General features: G+C 34.7%; 1 protein-coding gene across 5 annotated transcripts in view; it reads right to left on the bottom strand.

The window, feature by feature from the left end:
• The window catches only part of Asxl3 (ASXL transcriptional regulator 3), a 159,608-nt gene that overhangs the window by 81,615 nt on the left and 61,251 nt on the right, over positions 1 to 16,742 (bottom strand). For all 5 annotated transcript variants that reach the window (XM_048363409.1, XM_048363411.1, XM_048363414.1 and 2 more), the window contains 2 exons: positions 13,390 to 13,498; positions 12,155 to 12,260 (listed from right to left, as the gene is read on the bottom strand). In XM_048363409.1, the coding sequence (XP_048219366.1) occupies positions 12,155 to 12,260; positions 13,390 to 13,498 (215 nt within the window). The remainder of the gene's footprint in view (positions 1 to 12,154; positions 12,261 to 13,389; positions 13,499 to 16,742) is intronic.

Raw genomic sequence — 16,742 nt, 5'->3', positions numbered from 1 at the left:
AGAGGCTACCACAATTCTAAATTTGACCTTTTTACTCAAGACACAATGGATGAAGAAATCAGAATTTTACCTTGATCAGACTGTGTCTGTAGACATACATCTTGCCAGCCTATCTGGGATCCAGCCAGTGAAGACTGTTGGTGCTTCCTGAACACATCGACCTACTGTGTTCATCCTATTTGCTCTGAGTGTTCCTCCTCGAAGTTCTCATCCCCATTCTTCTATCATACCAATTGATCATAGCAGATCAAACTTAAGTAGCTTCCCCCAAAGCTTCACTAAGTATTCCTAGAGGGTTCAGTTTCCCCTGTCCCTAATTCCTTGGAACTTTGTGGGTGAATTAATGGTATTCTCTGTAATCCTGGGACCTGTAGCTCAGCAACCATTGGCTCATAGCTCATGCTTTTACTTCAGTGCGAAGTTGGGCTTATTGTGGCTAATCCATCAAAAGTTTAATAAACAAGTTTGTAATTTGATTTTCTTTAAATTAATTGAAAGCATCTATTGTCAAAGTTAACTTAAAAATTTTAGTTTTAACAAGAATTCAGAGAAAGGGTGGAAAGCAAAGTGGGATTTTTTTTTTGATAGAAAAATATAAATGCAAGGAGTCCGCTTCGAAAAATTTAAGACAGAAACCTTTTAAAAACAGAAAAACGTTTAAAAATTATTCTAAAGTAAATTAGGGAAAATATGGAGGCCATGTTATAGAACTTTTTCTGCAAGTTGTTGCGAAGTTGCATGACTCGCTGCTATTTATAGATATATTTTCCTCTGCTGTCCCTATCCATTATTTTAAGAGGAAAGTCACAGTTTGTGGTTTTGCAAAGGGAAACATAAATAAATTTGAAAATCAACATTGGAAATCATGATGCAGGAACTGTGTGGGAAGAGAAGCACAGCACATGCCAGAATCTGAGCCCTGAAGCTCCTGCAACCAAGGTATTCTGTACAGCTGGTTGCTATAGGTCTCACGAAGCCATCTTGTTAGCAATAGGCTGCCTGGAAGTTTTCATATTGTCTGACAACTCTGATGTTCAAATATCTAATAAAGGCAAGGATCCTTTGATCATTTTCATTTCTCTCAGGTCTCTTCACAATCCAAGTTTCTCAACAATTAAACTAGTTTCTATAGAAAAGATGTTGCGATATCTTACACTTAATATAGTTTGGGTGAATAAAAATGATTGAATAAGCAAACTAGCACAGGTGACAGAATGAAGTCAAAACTTCAAGTTATAGATTACAAAATTAACAAAAGTGAGGGAAGAGGTAGGTTGGAAGGAATGGGTAAGAAAGTTGAAAGTGGTGACATTAATCAAGACAAACTGTACTTATAAACTACCTTGTTGAATGACAACTCCTCTGCAAACTTGGTATAACTAGTTAAAAATAATACAATAATGACAGAGTACTAGAGCTACATATTACATAATTATATACATTACAATATATAGTATAATATCCGCTTATCTCCAATATTATATCTATTTATATATAAATTTATATATTTGTAATATTATATATAAACATTAGGGCCATATATAACATTACATAATTATATATAAAACATTTACATATATAACATTATATACTTATAATATATAAAATACACACAAATATAATGTTGGGGATAACACTGGAACACCTAGTTAGAACTAAATAACATCTTAAAGGAGGGTTGGAATTTAGAGGTTTATTCATTTATTATTAATTCACTCACAGAAAATTTGCAGAGTACTTTTCTTCTTCACATCAAGAACCATAAAAAAATTCAAGAATGAAAAGAATAAACAAATACACAATGGAATTTTATGCCTCTATTAGAAATAATGACACTGCCCCATTCGTAAGGAAATGGAAGGACCTGGAAAAAGTTATACTAAGTGAAGTGAGCCAGACCCAAAGAAACATGGACTCAACGGTCTCCCTTATAGGGAATAATAGCACAGGTTTAGGCAAGTCACAGCAGAGGATCACAGGAGCCCAATACCTATACCCTTACGAACTCATAAGATAATACTAAGTGAAATGAACTCCTTGTTATGGAAACAATTGCTGTAACTACTTTCAACGTGCCATTTGTAATTGTAGCCTCTATTATTAATGATCTTCTTGTATCACCTTCCTGTGGTTGTACCTACACTTTCTCTGTATCTTATCTGAGTATATTGGAAACCGGGTATACTGGTATTAGAACTAGGAAATTGGAAGGGAATACCAAAATCGAGATACACAGCGTTAAAAAAGACAAAAAACTACAAAATAAATACGTGCAAAACTGTTTGGTGTAAATGAACTGAACAACTCATGGGTGGGGGGAAAGGGAAAGGGGGAGGGTGAGGGGGGAATGAGGGACGAGGTAACAAACAGTACAAGGAATGTATCCAATGCCTAATGTATGAAACTGTAACCTCCTGTAATTCAGTTTGATAATTATATATATATAAAAGAATAAACAAGAACCAGGATGTAATTTTGAAACCATAAGGTTTTAAAAACTATTTTCAAAGTACAATGATGTACACCATTAATTTTATCTAAGGTAAACTCTCTACATAAAACACAGTAGTGATAACTATAATTTGTTATTTTTTATTATCTTTAAGAAGCTGAACAGATGGTTACAATTTGTTTTGAGAGATCAGCAGGCTGATTATTCGAAAGTATCTACTAATGGCAAATACTCTAAAGGACTGTTTGGATTATAATGTGATTTTTATATAGTACTTACATTTAAAATTGTATACATCAGATATTCTCGATAGATAGAGCAATAAAATGCATGCCAAAAATTATACAAAACTGACTTTATAAGAGCAGGAAACCCATTTGACCCCAATTAAAATTTCCAAGACTCTCTTTCAGAGAAAGATAAATTCCTTAATCCTTTTCTGCATTGGGTCTATGTCAAGCTGCCTTCTCTTTTAAAACAAACAAACAAACAAAAAAAAACCCGTTCCAAATAGGTATAGGGACTTAGGTTTAAACAATTTTTCTTGCTGCACTACATGAAAAATAAAACTGAAAGGAAGAGATTCCAAGAAAAACTAGCCATAGAGCTTGTACTAGTAATAAAATAATGGACACATCAATTTTTTTCTGAGGAAATTTCTAAAGGACAAAGAGCTAAAGGACATTGTAGCTATGGATACTCTTGGTGATGTTAAAAGTAATGCTTTCTGTGAATAAAATATACATAGCATCACTGAAATGTTTACTGTTTTGTATGACTCAGCTTTATTAGCTCTCTTTTTATTTGGGTGAGTTTTTCTGCAGGTGAGTGGGAGGGAGAGCAAAACAAACCAAATAAATGGTTCATAGGAAGCTAACTCTACCAGCCATCTATATCAATGAAAACATGCTCTTGTAAGATGCATTCTTTGTGGACATCTTAATGATTTTGAGGCATTTTGTGGCACCTTTCACCGTCACAACCTCAATGTGCACAAATAACTCACAAACACTCGCATTTGCATTGCATCAGACACTGAACTCCATGGGTGATGAGGAACAATGATTTACATAGTGGAGATGGAAGTACAGTGAACTAGTTCTCCAAATTCTCGGCTTACCAGATGAGCCAATTTAATTATAGTCATATCTATGGATAGTCCTAATATCACAATACCTACATATGTTGAAAAAAGAGGAAACTCAAACCTCAAATATATTTAAAAACAAAGTACATCACATAGGTACCAGTTTTTAGCCACCAACACTCTACTCCACCTACCATAGAACCAATAAAGATTTTTCTCTCTGAGAAAAATGGAAAGTAATAACACCATAATGCTATTTATGTGAGGTATAAAGTATTAGGGGCTATTTCTTATATACTGGCACAACACCTGTGATCTTTCATGCTACATAAGTTCCTTGAAGCAGCTTAGAAAAGTAAAGAAGTTTATTTAGAAAATGAGAAATAGGAAAAAGTGCACAGAAAGCATATCAGTAAAAGGCTAGCACGGATCAAGGGTAAGTGCTTCACTGATGGCATCATTACTAATTATTTTATGTTTCAACAATAATAATCAAGTCCAGTGAATAACACAGACAAGTTAGGCCTAATCTCCATAGCATCTAAGAAATGGTTGTATATGGTCATTTTAAACACAGAAAAGGGATTATGTGGCCTCAAAGAAAAAGTACTTCTTTTTAAGAGCATGAGTGATTTGTTCCTATACAGAAATCAAAGACTCCATATAAATCAAATAGAACACTGGCTAGTGAAGATGAGTAATGGGGGGGGATACCTTTCATTTGTTTTTATTCAAGAGGAAGTTTGTTTTCATTATGAAATCATACTCTTTTCCATCTTTATCTCTACATTATGAAATACTTCTCCTGCAACACAAGATGAGAAAGCATACTTAAATGGGTCACTTTATCTGCACTTAAAAGGAAAGTTGTCTTTTCCTCTTGACTCTCAACTGTTAAAACTCAGTACAATCCATTTATACAAGAACAAAGTTCACAGGTCAAGAGAAAAAAAATAAGAAAAAGAGGCCTTTAATGGATAAAAGAAATGGAAAACAGTATGTATTGCTAATGTTTGAAAGTTAAGAGTAAGTGATTTGGAAAAGTTAAAGGGAGTGGCAGCTAGACAGTGACCAGCTGTTCTTCAAGCTGGGGATGGGAGGGGTGAGGGAGATGATTACATTAATTAAAAGCAGAAAACATTTCAACACAAGCGAAAAATTCTTCACTGCAGAGGTGATCAAAAAACACTGAGGGATAAAGGCAAGGAAGCGGTGAGATTTCTATCCCCCTGGACATCTGCTATTTCAATAATGTCTAATCGAACTAACTGCGGTAAGAAAACATGAGCCTGAGAGACAGAGTAATCCAAGGCTGCACAAATTTTTTGAAAATCTCCTGTCTGTCCTCCTTGTGAACCACGGAACCTGTAGGCAGGATGGAGAAAGGAAGAATGAGAAGGAGTGGGCAGAGGAAGTTTTACATCCTGCCAACAGTCATTTCTCTGAAGACTTTTCTTCCTCTGGACTTTCTTCCATGAGTAGCTAAAATAACACAATTTTTACATACTTAAGTTTCCTTAGGCCACCAATGAAGAGCAGGTGTCACCACAGCTAACAAAGGGGGTGGCTAAAAATGCACAGATTTTGGTTTTGTTTTGTTCTTTTTTAAAAAGAGCTTAACCCAAGAAAATCATAGAACCTGGTATAGAAACTGAAAATACTATCTATTTTTCCTATATAAATGTTCTGAAGTTTGCCAACTCTCTCTCCCTTTGCCACACCAAATACACAGAGGCAGATACAAAGCATCATGCAAAACCACTATGGAGTGTTCACAGGTAAGCAAACAGGACTGGAGGTGATGCCACATATGTAGCCTACATGTAAAGTTACTCAAAACAATCCCTTCACAGCTCAAAGGTCACTCCCTCTCCCTCTCTTTTCCTTTCCTCTTGTGTGAAAGTACTCTAAGTTCTCACATGAGTGCCCCCCAAGGGGACCAGAGCTTTGTCAGAGCACACCTCATTTCCTCCAGGAAGCTCTTCATCTGTGTATAACTGATGTCTCACCAGAGATCCTATCCACATACTTCAAGCCACCTTAAAACATTTTCCACTTTTGATAAAAGGCCTCTGCCTCTGAGCCAATGAAAACAAAGATTGAGCTGAATAATGTTTCATTAAGGTAACACAACTCTGCCAAGAATCACACAATCAGAAACCCAGTTATAAAACTGGACATAAAGAATAATGGAAAGGAACCATATAAAATTCTAGAAATGTTGGAATCATTATTTACCATGGGATCAAAGATCTAAAACATAGGATACTTTTTTTTCTCTCACTCGCTCATTCGGTGTCTGTCTGTCTGTCTGTCTGTCTGTCTGTCTCTCTCTCTCTCTCTCTCTCTGTCTCTCTCTTTCTCTGCTCTCGTTTTATTTTTCCCTAAGTGGAACCTTTTACAACACTAATTCCTTTGTTTGAGAGCTGCTTCCTCCCTGAAAGCCATTAGGGTTAATAGCAAGCAGAACCTTTTTGATCTTTGTGGATAAAAATTGTACATTCTCCAGTTCCCTCATTTATAAAAAAGAAAGTCATGGTTACTGTTTATTTTAAACATGAAATGTATTACAGTCACAAAAGGAGAAACACTTTCTTTTTAATAACAATTTGTAAGTAGAGGTTGAGAAGGGTAAATATTGTCTGCTGATGGTATCATTGCATATAAAATAGGAAAAGGTTTTGCAAAAACAGAAATGTATTGTGAGTCGATTTAATATGTGTGAGGAAACTGAGTATATACCAATGTATTATGCTCAGAAAACAACTCAGACACAAACACATCCATAAATCTCTGAACTAAAATAGACCATAAAATTCGTAATATTTTCTTTGGGTGACATAGATCTATACTATAGTCATAAATGGTCATGGGTTGTCAACACAGATACATTAAGTGATTCACCTAAATCACTCTGATCTCTACAGCTTAGCTTATAAAATTTGAACAGTTAACTTGCTCAAGTCCCTAGGTCCAATGCTTATTAACTGAAGAGGTTGTTCAGAAGTCGAAAAATACATATAACCATAGTTCTGTCTCATAAAGCGTAACCAATAACATACCACTTGCACTACATTGTAAACTTTTTTCAACAAAACTTTAAAAAAGTATCCGGACACAGCATCTCCATTTTTAAAAGACACTTCTCTGGCAAACTAGTGCCCTGGCTAACTGATTTTTAAAGTACTAAAACATTGTTGTTGTATTAACTCTACTTAAGGACTTTAGTGTTAATGATTAGTATTAAGCTGTTAAAATTTCCCTGTTTTGGCAAAAATTATATTCTCAGCTACTTCTCTACCCATTCCCCTAATGATACAATCTTAATTTGAAATAACTCTATGGTAATAGAGGTTATTCTTTCAGGGCATCTTAATAATAGTTAATACCTCCAGAATCACCATTTTTACCCCCAAAGACTAGGAGATGAAGACTAGAGAACAGATAAAAAGAGAGACTTGAATCCTTCTTGTACTGTTCCCTCACACTAATACCTACATGTGAACCATATCTTCTTATTTCTGAACAGAGATTTTTCAAAAATTTCTAAAAGTATTCATACAACTGTAAGAAGTGTGGAAAATAGGTTCATTCTAACTTATGAATAAAAGGGAAAATAAACAAGAAAATCACCTAAAGCAGTTGAGTTTCCTAGAATTTATTACTAATTAGTAGGCAAGTATGCTCTAGCCATTCTACTCCTTCATTTTGAATAAGCCCAGGGTTCCCTTGGTCAAAGTCTCAAATTCAGAATCAGAATAAATTTGGATTGATGTTAGGAAGACAAATAGTATCTTGGGCCACTAGCTGATAATTGTTCCCTGTGGACCCAAGCAGAGTATTCAAGTAGTTAGAAGCTGGTTTGGGCCTTCTTCATCCAACCCCACCCCCCCCCCACCCGCTCCCTTCCCGGCTCCCTCCCCTCCAACCCCTATGCTTGAAACATTGGATAAGACCCTTCACCTTTCTCAGCTTGTTTTTCCACTTGTAATAAAAATAAATAACAGATCTAATCAATATTGCCTATGCTACAGGAACAGTGTAAAGATTAAAGGATGTGCGTGTAAACAGCTTATAAGAGCTGAATGTTATTAGTACTACGTAGATTTTTCAATATCTGTGTTTGAAAGTGTATCCTGAGGCTAGATTAATGGGCTGTAGTCCGAGGCATGTGGATAGGAAATATGCTTATCCTGCAAGATGCAATTGTGGTCTGCAATAAGATACAAAGGTGGGCACGTCAAGAAATACTCAAGGAAATAAGCTATTTACTACTCTGTCAGTGATTTCCCCAAAGCAATTTCTCTAATGCAACTTCAAAGGAGAGGCCAGGAAATCTAATTTGGGTCACATTCGCAGGATATGGGTGGGTATGAGTTTTTCTGTGAAGTACCTATTCACGTGTCAAATTAGGGGAGTGTACTTATTCCTGATTTGGTTTAATTATTGGCTGAGGGCTCTCACCCTAGTAGCTCCCTCTCCTTCCCAATTATTAAAATCCTCTCTGTCTCCTCTGGAATTCAGGGTTAGTCATTAGCAAAATCGCCCGAAGCCTCACATTTTCTCTAAAAACTCCCTTCACATAAATAAATCCCGGCTCTCTTCTATACAGACCAGCTCCCCCAGAACTCTATCAGCTGGTTTCACAATGTCTTGCATAGCTGGGCCGGGGAATATGATGGGCAACCCATATTTGCCTCACTTTGCCTTCATCATCTACTTCCCTGCTCATTAGCTGCCTCCAGTATTGTCTCAAATGTCATCACAGTATACTGTTCTGGTGAATCCCTGTCCTGTTGAACTTATCTGCCAATGACTGATTCATTCTTCTTTCTCCTTTGAAAATTTTAGCTCTTCAATGTCACACTTACTCAATGTTATTTCCATTATAATTGTCTGTTTCAATATCTATGCAGATCTTTCTCTAATATCATATGCTAGGCTTACCATCAGTTTTTATAACACAGTTCACCATAAGCAAGGGGAACTTTCTCTCCCCGCAGACCCACCAGAAGCCATGGCAATAGATAGACCAGATGAGGTACTGAATTTTAGTTGCTTATGGCCCTCTCATCACTCAAGCTCTATAAACAGGAGTTCACACACTAACTGTTCTTGACAGCTTTAAATCTACTCTTTCTTTCATCTTGTCTCAGTCACACGTTTCAGATTAATATGCTAACTTTCTAATACCCTAAAACTCAATGCCATGCATGAGTGCATCCATGGATTTCTAACTCTTCCTCTCTAAAATGCAAAATCAAATAATCCTTTCATTTTGACATTGCTTCCACTTTCACAACATCCTTCATAGGTATGTTTTCTATCATCTCTATATCCAACTTTACCTCCAGGGATATTCACCCCCTCTCTCTTCATCAATCACAGCTAGATTTTACAAGATCTACTCAAATCTATCTATGTTCTTATACTATAAGTTCAGTATCTGATTGTAACTGGAGAAAAATTCAAACACTGCTCTCATATTAAATTCCAAAATAATAACATTGAGAGTTCCCTTTGTGCTTTCACACGCATAAAAAAAAACACACCATTTTATATTTTCTACTTAAATCTAACCCAAATCTCCCCAAACCTTACCCTCAACTAGTGAGCTGATTTCCTGTTGCACTAACAAATATGAACCAATGACAAGCCAGTTTTTATCAGCTTCTTTCACAGGCATTCACTTACTTTCCTATCTAATAAAATAAATCCAGCACCTGTCTATATTCCTCTTCATCTGTAAAGGTCCCATTTCCCTTCATCTTTTGAAGTATATGGCAATACAAAATTCTTCCCACATTATTACTTTTTCTTCCTCAACCAGAATAGTTTTTTTATAAGTATACAGTTGTTCTAACATATATTTCCTATTTTAAAGACACAAATTATTTTGTATTGTAACCATTTTCCCATTTCATGTCTCTTTCTCTCAAAAACACATTTGGTCTCCACTCTTTCCAAACCTTTCCATTCAGGCTTGTAGCATTATAATTCCTCAAAAGCAACCACTGTCAAGTTCATCCATAAATTCACAAGGCAAAATTCAATGGAAATTTCATAATCAGCATACTAACTAGACATATCAAAGGCCCTGAGTGTTGATTCCATTGATTCCAAGAAACACTTTCTTCACTTGGTTTCCAGGACAGAAATATTTTCATGTCCCTTTATCCTTAGTCTCATTTGCCATTTCCTGCTGTCTCTTCCAGCCTCTTGAAACTCAAGTGCCCCTTGAATTTTAGAGCTCAGTCATTGAGCCTCTTCTCTTTGCACTTTACCTTAGTTCTTTGGTGATCTCATTCAGTTTCATGTCTATAAATATCATCAATAATCTGACCACTTTCAACTGTGTGTCTCCTGAGAAAAGTGTTTCTCTTGAATTTCAGAGACAAAAGTGCAGTTATTTAACACATTCACCTGGCAGTAGACATGAAACTCCATACTCTGCATCCAAGACTGAGGTCCTGATCCACCACTCTCCTGCTTCTCTTGGAAATCCTTCCATCTTAGTTAAAGACAATGCTATGCTACTACCTGCTCACAGTTGAACTCTTCTGTCTCACAGCTATTTGTCTGTCAGCCTCTCTCACTGTATCTATTTGCAAATCTATTCAGAATCCAGTCACTTTTCATCACTCATTACTGCTCCTTTCATTCTTATCACCCTCATCTCTCCTCTCTCTAGAATATAGCAATCACTTTCTAACTGGCTTCCCTGAGTGTGGTGTTCACATATTTTTCTTATTCTTACTGATCTCATGTTAAAACATAAGATCATTGTCTTTCTAGCTCAAAACCCAACAATACGTGATGTCTTAAAGTAAGAGCCAAAATTAACGTACCATAATTCCACATCTCCCCTCTCTCCCCCCCCCCCCCCGATAAATTATCTGATTTGGGGAGTTGTAGCTATGGCTTGGTTGGTAGACTGTTAGCCAGTGAGCAAAAGCCTCAGGTAACAAATTCAAGCCCCAGTCTGCTAGCTAAAAACTATTATGGCTTTATAGCTAGCCTTACTCTTCTCTTCTGACTTTGACCTTCTAAACACACCAACCTCATGCTGCTTCTGGAATATTCTACTCATTCTCTGCCTCAAGGTCTTTACAATTGTTGGTCTCTCTATTAAACCTTTCTCCCTTACTCCACCAACAGCTTTTTTAAAACATCTTGGACTTCCTCTACTTTTACTCTTTCATTTACATTTCCAAACATCATTTCTCTCTCCTCATTAAACAACGTATGATGAGACTTAATTTGTTTATTGTCTGTCAAAGAACCTGTTTACTAGAATTTCATTTTTGCTATCTACTGCTGGAATTGCAATAACAAGAACAGTACATGGCACCTGGCAGAAGCTCAATCTATATTGATATCTACAGGTGGCTATATCTGTAGAGAAAAAGATAGAGCACAAACATACTTATAGCATATGTATACAGTATAACATTGAGAATGACCTTAGAAAGGTTCTCCATTTTCCTGAACAAAAAGAGTATGCCTCATTCACTAAACCCTCTAGAATGCTAGCAACTGTGCCTGTCCTCTCTTTGGTCTCAAGTACCAGGTACAAAGTACCCACTTTCCTCAATGATGGGAATTTGGGTTCAAAAGAGTTCACATCAAGTACAAGTAGGTGGATGTAATACATGAAACAGTCTGTCCCCATTTTAGTCAAGACTGTTTCCTATGTTAAATTCACAATGTTGGCTGCGGATCAGTCAGAAATGAAGCAGCATTGGTCTTATGGGGCCTATCAGAAAGCACAGAGATGTAAAAGGCAAGAGTGCTCCATACATGTGCAGAGTGTATGCAAGGTCCCTCCTATGACTATTAATGAAACCAACAACTTGGCATTGCTACTGAAATATGAGATTTCTGCAAGGATCCTTTCAGGGTTGTTTGCTTAAAGAGAGTTTACTGGTTCTTATGAAATCCACTAACAGATATATTAATTACACAGCTTGTCTCCCAAATCATGATCTGTGACCACTTGTGGATCCAGTGGGTTAGATACAATAAAAACCTTGCAGTACAGACTCACATTCCCCAACAGAACCATAATGAGACTGCATCAAGAGAAACTTTTAGAAATGAAATAACAGAGATGAGATCCAAAGGTGAAAAAATGTTTCCTTAGAGTTCCAGGAAAGTCCTTCATATCTTACTTGGCCTTTGTTTCTGTAATAGTAACACAAAATGTAATCTACAGAGAGGTAAAACCAAGGAAACAAAACTGCTATAAAACTATTTTTGGTCGCAGAACAATCCATAATAAAACATGGCCATGCTAGTATATCCATAAAAATAAAATTATTGGATACCTCTAGGAACCTTGTTAGCTAAAAAAACAAACAAACAAACATATACTGGCATTTGTAACGCTCAAGAGGATTTTGGAGAAATATGTGTTATTACAAAGAAAAAAAAACATAAAGATCTGTACAGACATTAATCTTATTAAATCAAAGCTAATTAATGAAAAATTTTACCAAGGTGGTAGTAAGTCAAAGAGGAGGAGGAGCTATTATGGTAGGTAATTTAATGAGTGAAGTATTGAAATTCTACATAACCTTTACAAAAACAAAGTTTCTACCTCAAGTTCAACTTACCTCCGTTCTCTTCTCCATTGGCACTAGCCTCGGCCATCTCAGTGCCTTCCAGTTCTGACTCACAGATTAGATCCAGTGCCCTATCTGCTGGGCATGATTCTTCTTTCTATATTATTTTTTAATGTATTAGCAGTAGAAAAACTTGTTAGCAATAGAAAACATTCAAAATGCTTATAATTTTAAGTCAATTAGCATTTAATCTGACTGCTCTTGAATGCTATATAGATTTTTTTATTTTAAGTAGTTTACTACTTAAAATATTTTTGAATCATTACATATGATTTTGAATTTCAATGCTTTCCTGATATAAGGAAATATATTTAAAAGCTAAGAATTTTAATAATATGTTAAAAAAGTAGCTATAATAAAAACAACTGAAAAATACAGTTATTTTGAAGAACTTATGTTATTTTCTGACACACTCACCATAACAAGAATGTGAGGCTGAAAAAAGGCCTTAAATTCTTGCCAGAGATAAGTTTGGGAATTAAAGATAAAATTTTCACAGAAAATCAGTGGACTTAAAATATGGTCCCTCGTTTATTAAAATAACTTTTATTTTATTTACGAAAATTAAAACAGTAAATTTGTTTCACTTTATACAGTCCTTGGTAGATCATGGTATTTTGTCCTTTTGAAGTTTCCCATTCTAGGGGAAATGAGAATTCCACAAAAAGAGTTAAAAAAAAGTTAATTAAGCCTCAGTCATTTGTATGTTTCTATTTTATTTCCTCTTTTTATTTACCATGTATGAGGTATGCATTGTTAGCAAACCTTGAGAACATGGTTATCAAATTGTATTCCTGATTTAAATCAGCAAATTTTAAGCACAGTATAAAGTTCTCATTTTTACAAAAAGGCATACAGGTGTGAAGCCTGTGTATCAATTGACAGTAATTAAGTCAAAGAGTTATGAGTGACAACAATCATCTAAAATTCCTGGCTGATGGATGACCCATGGTACTCTTTCCCATACATTTTAAAGAATCAAGAACTTCAAGGAAGCTACATTTATTTTCCATTACCATATGTTGTGGAGCAAAACCACAGATATGCTGTTCTTGAAGAAAAAAAAGGTCATTGCTTATTTTTAATATGAAATCATTTTATGACATCTGAAGACACTTAAAAAGGCATAGAGGTTGTTCTACCCTTCCCTCAAACACATTGCATTTTTCTTCATATGCATGATTCACAGTAAGAACACAAATAACACATAGGACAATCCAACTTACTTTGAGAGCGTAGAGACCTGACTTGCCGGGGATCTTAAAGAAGGTTCCATCCCCTATTCGAGTGTTTGTATGAAGCATTGCATTCAAACAGGCTAATGGAGAGGTTCCACTAGAAAATAAAAATGTGCAAAAATGAAGTGTATGAGATGCAACAGTTTCAGAAGACTATTCTCTGATTCTCTTTTTAAAAATGAAAAAGAAAGAAAAAAAAAAGACCTCCCATGCCTTTTTAAAATGTCCTCTCATCCTCAAAAACATCTACATTACAATAACGGGCCAGTCTAGTTTTGCCAAAGTTAATCAGATGCATCTGTTCTGCAGCCTTCAGGCAAAAAGTTTCCTAAATTGAAATTATACTTTTATTCATAAAACAACCAACACTCTATCTTAAAGAAATCCAAGCCCAAACTTTTATGTGAGGTTATTTTGTAAAATAACATCATGACGCCTCAGTTTTAAAAATACTCCAGACAACTTGATGGCTGTGCTTGAATGATCAAAAAAGAAAAAAAAATTCAAGTTCAAGGGCAGCTCCATCTTGTAGGTTGAAAAGCAACAAAAGAATAATAAAAACCAGGGAAGAACTGATTTGAAATTTTAAGCATTTAGAGCTGCATTTCTCACAGGGCAAAATAAGGAATGTACTCTGCATTCATAGTTGTGATATAGTTTCTGCACTGACAGCTTTTCCTTAAGTACATAAAATAAGAAGTTACTTCGAAATTCTGCCTAGCTAATGATCTTCTGCAGCAAAGTACAAGTGGCTTAAATATGAAATTACTCTTGTTTGATTAAGATTAAACTAATGACTAATATTTTCAAAGTACCTATTTGCAAACATTATTGTGGTAAAGTTATGTTCTTATTAAAAGGTACATGAAATGTTAATATTCAATTCTTGGGATGAAATTTAGATCTCTTGTGTGTATGTTTTACCTGTAAACCAACATTACAACATTACTTCCATTTAATTATGTTTCTCTATATATTTATCTTCTGAAGATGCTCAAATATCAATATTTGTACAAGCTAATTCTGATTAGAATTTCTGTCCCTAGTCCACAATTGTCTGGGAGTTATGAGTATTTAACCCAAAAGTATTCTGGGACAAGATAGCCTTTAAATATTTTATTTCCAAACAGTGAGTTTCTGTGTAAAATCCTAGTTTTTATAAATGAAAGCACTGTCTAAAAAGAAAGATTATCAAAGCTCTTTCACACTATGAAAACTCACCAGTACAATGAAAAGTTAAATTTGCTGAGTGAGATGCCAGAAGGTACTTAATCAAAAGTCAGCATATATATACATCCTGGTCATAAAGGTTTAGCGGTATTATAATATTATGAGTACTCTTTATTATTTTAGGAAGCAGTTTCTCTGTGCCAACACATAAATACAAATCCATTGGGTTTGACAGGAAACAAGAGGCCCAATACAAATTTGGCCATAAAATAATGTAATGGTAACACCAAAGTACACATGGTAATAATGCTTTGTGCTTATGTAAAACCTTTACTCATGAAGCTACAAGCTCACAAGCTCTAGCTAAGTGAGCCAAGGCCTACTTACAAAATAAAACTTATTCATGTCTCCAGAAATGTCTATAAATGAATTCTAGATAAATAATGCAACACATGTTGTAACAGTACACTGCAAAATATATTTTTTACATTATACTCTGCAAACTAAAGCACAGAAAATTTGAAGCTGGGAATGAGTATGCCAGATTTGGGGAGTTTTAATTTAGTGGAACTGTCAGCAATACCGACTTTCTGTACAAAATTGGCAAGGAGATGTACAGCTCAACACAGAAAAATGACACAATGTAGATTGTTTTAAATATAACTTGGTAAAACTGTCTACCTTACCTGAAACTGCATACCACATTTCTTGCTCTTGATTACTAATGCACACAACTCAAGAACTCATGTTTAGAACATTAAATAGTGTGCAGATTTAAAGATAAGAAAGGCTGAGCATATGCAACAATCATTTACCTTTTCTTTCAAGGTAAGGGTAATTTTAGAAGTTATACCAGTTATTAAATAGTAGCTAATGCTATGCTTGTTACTCTATGTGCTCTTTATCCAGTGCAGACAAATAGTAAGGTCTACTGAGAATGAATACCTTATTAAATTACATTGTTTATTAGCTCAATAAACCAAAGATTTGCTATGGAAAAATTATAAATATGCAATTATGATTACAATGCATCTTCAGAAGTCTCAATGACTAGTAAAAATTGCACATATTTCCCCCCAAAAATGTAAAATTAGTACAAAACTACCTTTTTTCATTTTAGAAGAATTAGTAGTATTTTACAATTCAAATAGCTCAGTGATGAAGTAATTTGGATTTAAGCATATTAGTTTTATCCCATTATGAATAAAACATTCTATTTTATTCTAAAACAATGAAGTATAATATAGTTTAATGTTTTTGAAAGGTAACCAGTTCATCTAACACAATATACAGAATAGGAAAATGTATTTCAAAGCTTGTATTATTTTAGTTATTGATATTATTCTTCAATTTCATAAAATAAAGAAAAATTAGAATCCTTTTCATTAAAAATGTAATTTTTACCCACAAACTGACTTGAAACAATTATATATTTACATTTATAAATAGTTATATATAAATATATTTACATAAATAAATAATTTAATTTTGTTATTGTCATTCATTTTACTTATTTACATTTTGCACTTACTTATATTTATATTTGCACTTTCTCTTTATTTTCCTTTATTTTATTTTATTATAAAGGTGATGTACAGAGAGGTAACTGCTACATGAGTCAAGTAAGGAGTATAATTCTCTTTGGGCAGTATTAGCCTTTCCCTCATTTTCTCCCAGTTTGCCCCCTTCCTCCTTCCCGTCCCAAGTTCTATAGTTCATTTACAACTATTTCCAGTGAGTATCACTACTGAATTGGTTCACTCCCTGCCCCATTGTTTCATTGTACAGTTACATTTTTTAAAGAATGGTCTTCATTGAATTCTACTAAACAGGAATAAATGAAAGCCATTCTCACATAATTTTATTATTTTATATTTCAGAAAAAAATAGAATTAGCAAGTGCATTCTATCTCTATTTAGCAACCACAAAGATTAACTGTGGGTCCGAAAAACATGAAGGAAATATGATTTCAAATATTCTTAGGCATTATTTAACATTTGTTCATTTTAGTCCATTGACAGAACATTTTCTTTACAGTTAATCCTAAGTGGAATCGTTATAGTCAGAAGTAAAGTGAAAACATGTGTGTGTGTGTGTGTGTGTGTGTGTGTGTGTGTGTGTGTGTGTGGTGCAGTGAAAGATTGGTTTTAATATAGTATCTCTGAAATTT

The sequence above is a fragment of the Perognathus longimembris genome, chromosome 15 (genome assembly GCF_023159225.1).
Source record: "Perognathus longimembris pacificus isolate PPM17 chromosome 15, ASM2315922v1, whole genome shotgun sequence".
Lineage (NCBI taxonomy): Eukaryota > Metazoa > Chordata > Mammalia > Rodentia > Heteromyidae > Perognathus > Perognathus longimembris.
The sequence above is the reverse complement of the archived record's forward strand: the minus strand, read 5'-3'. Positions and strand labels throughout refer to the sequence as shown.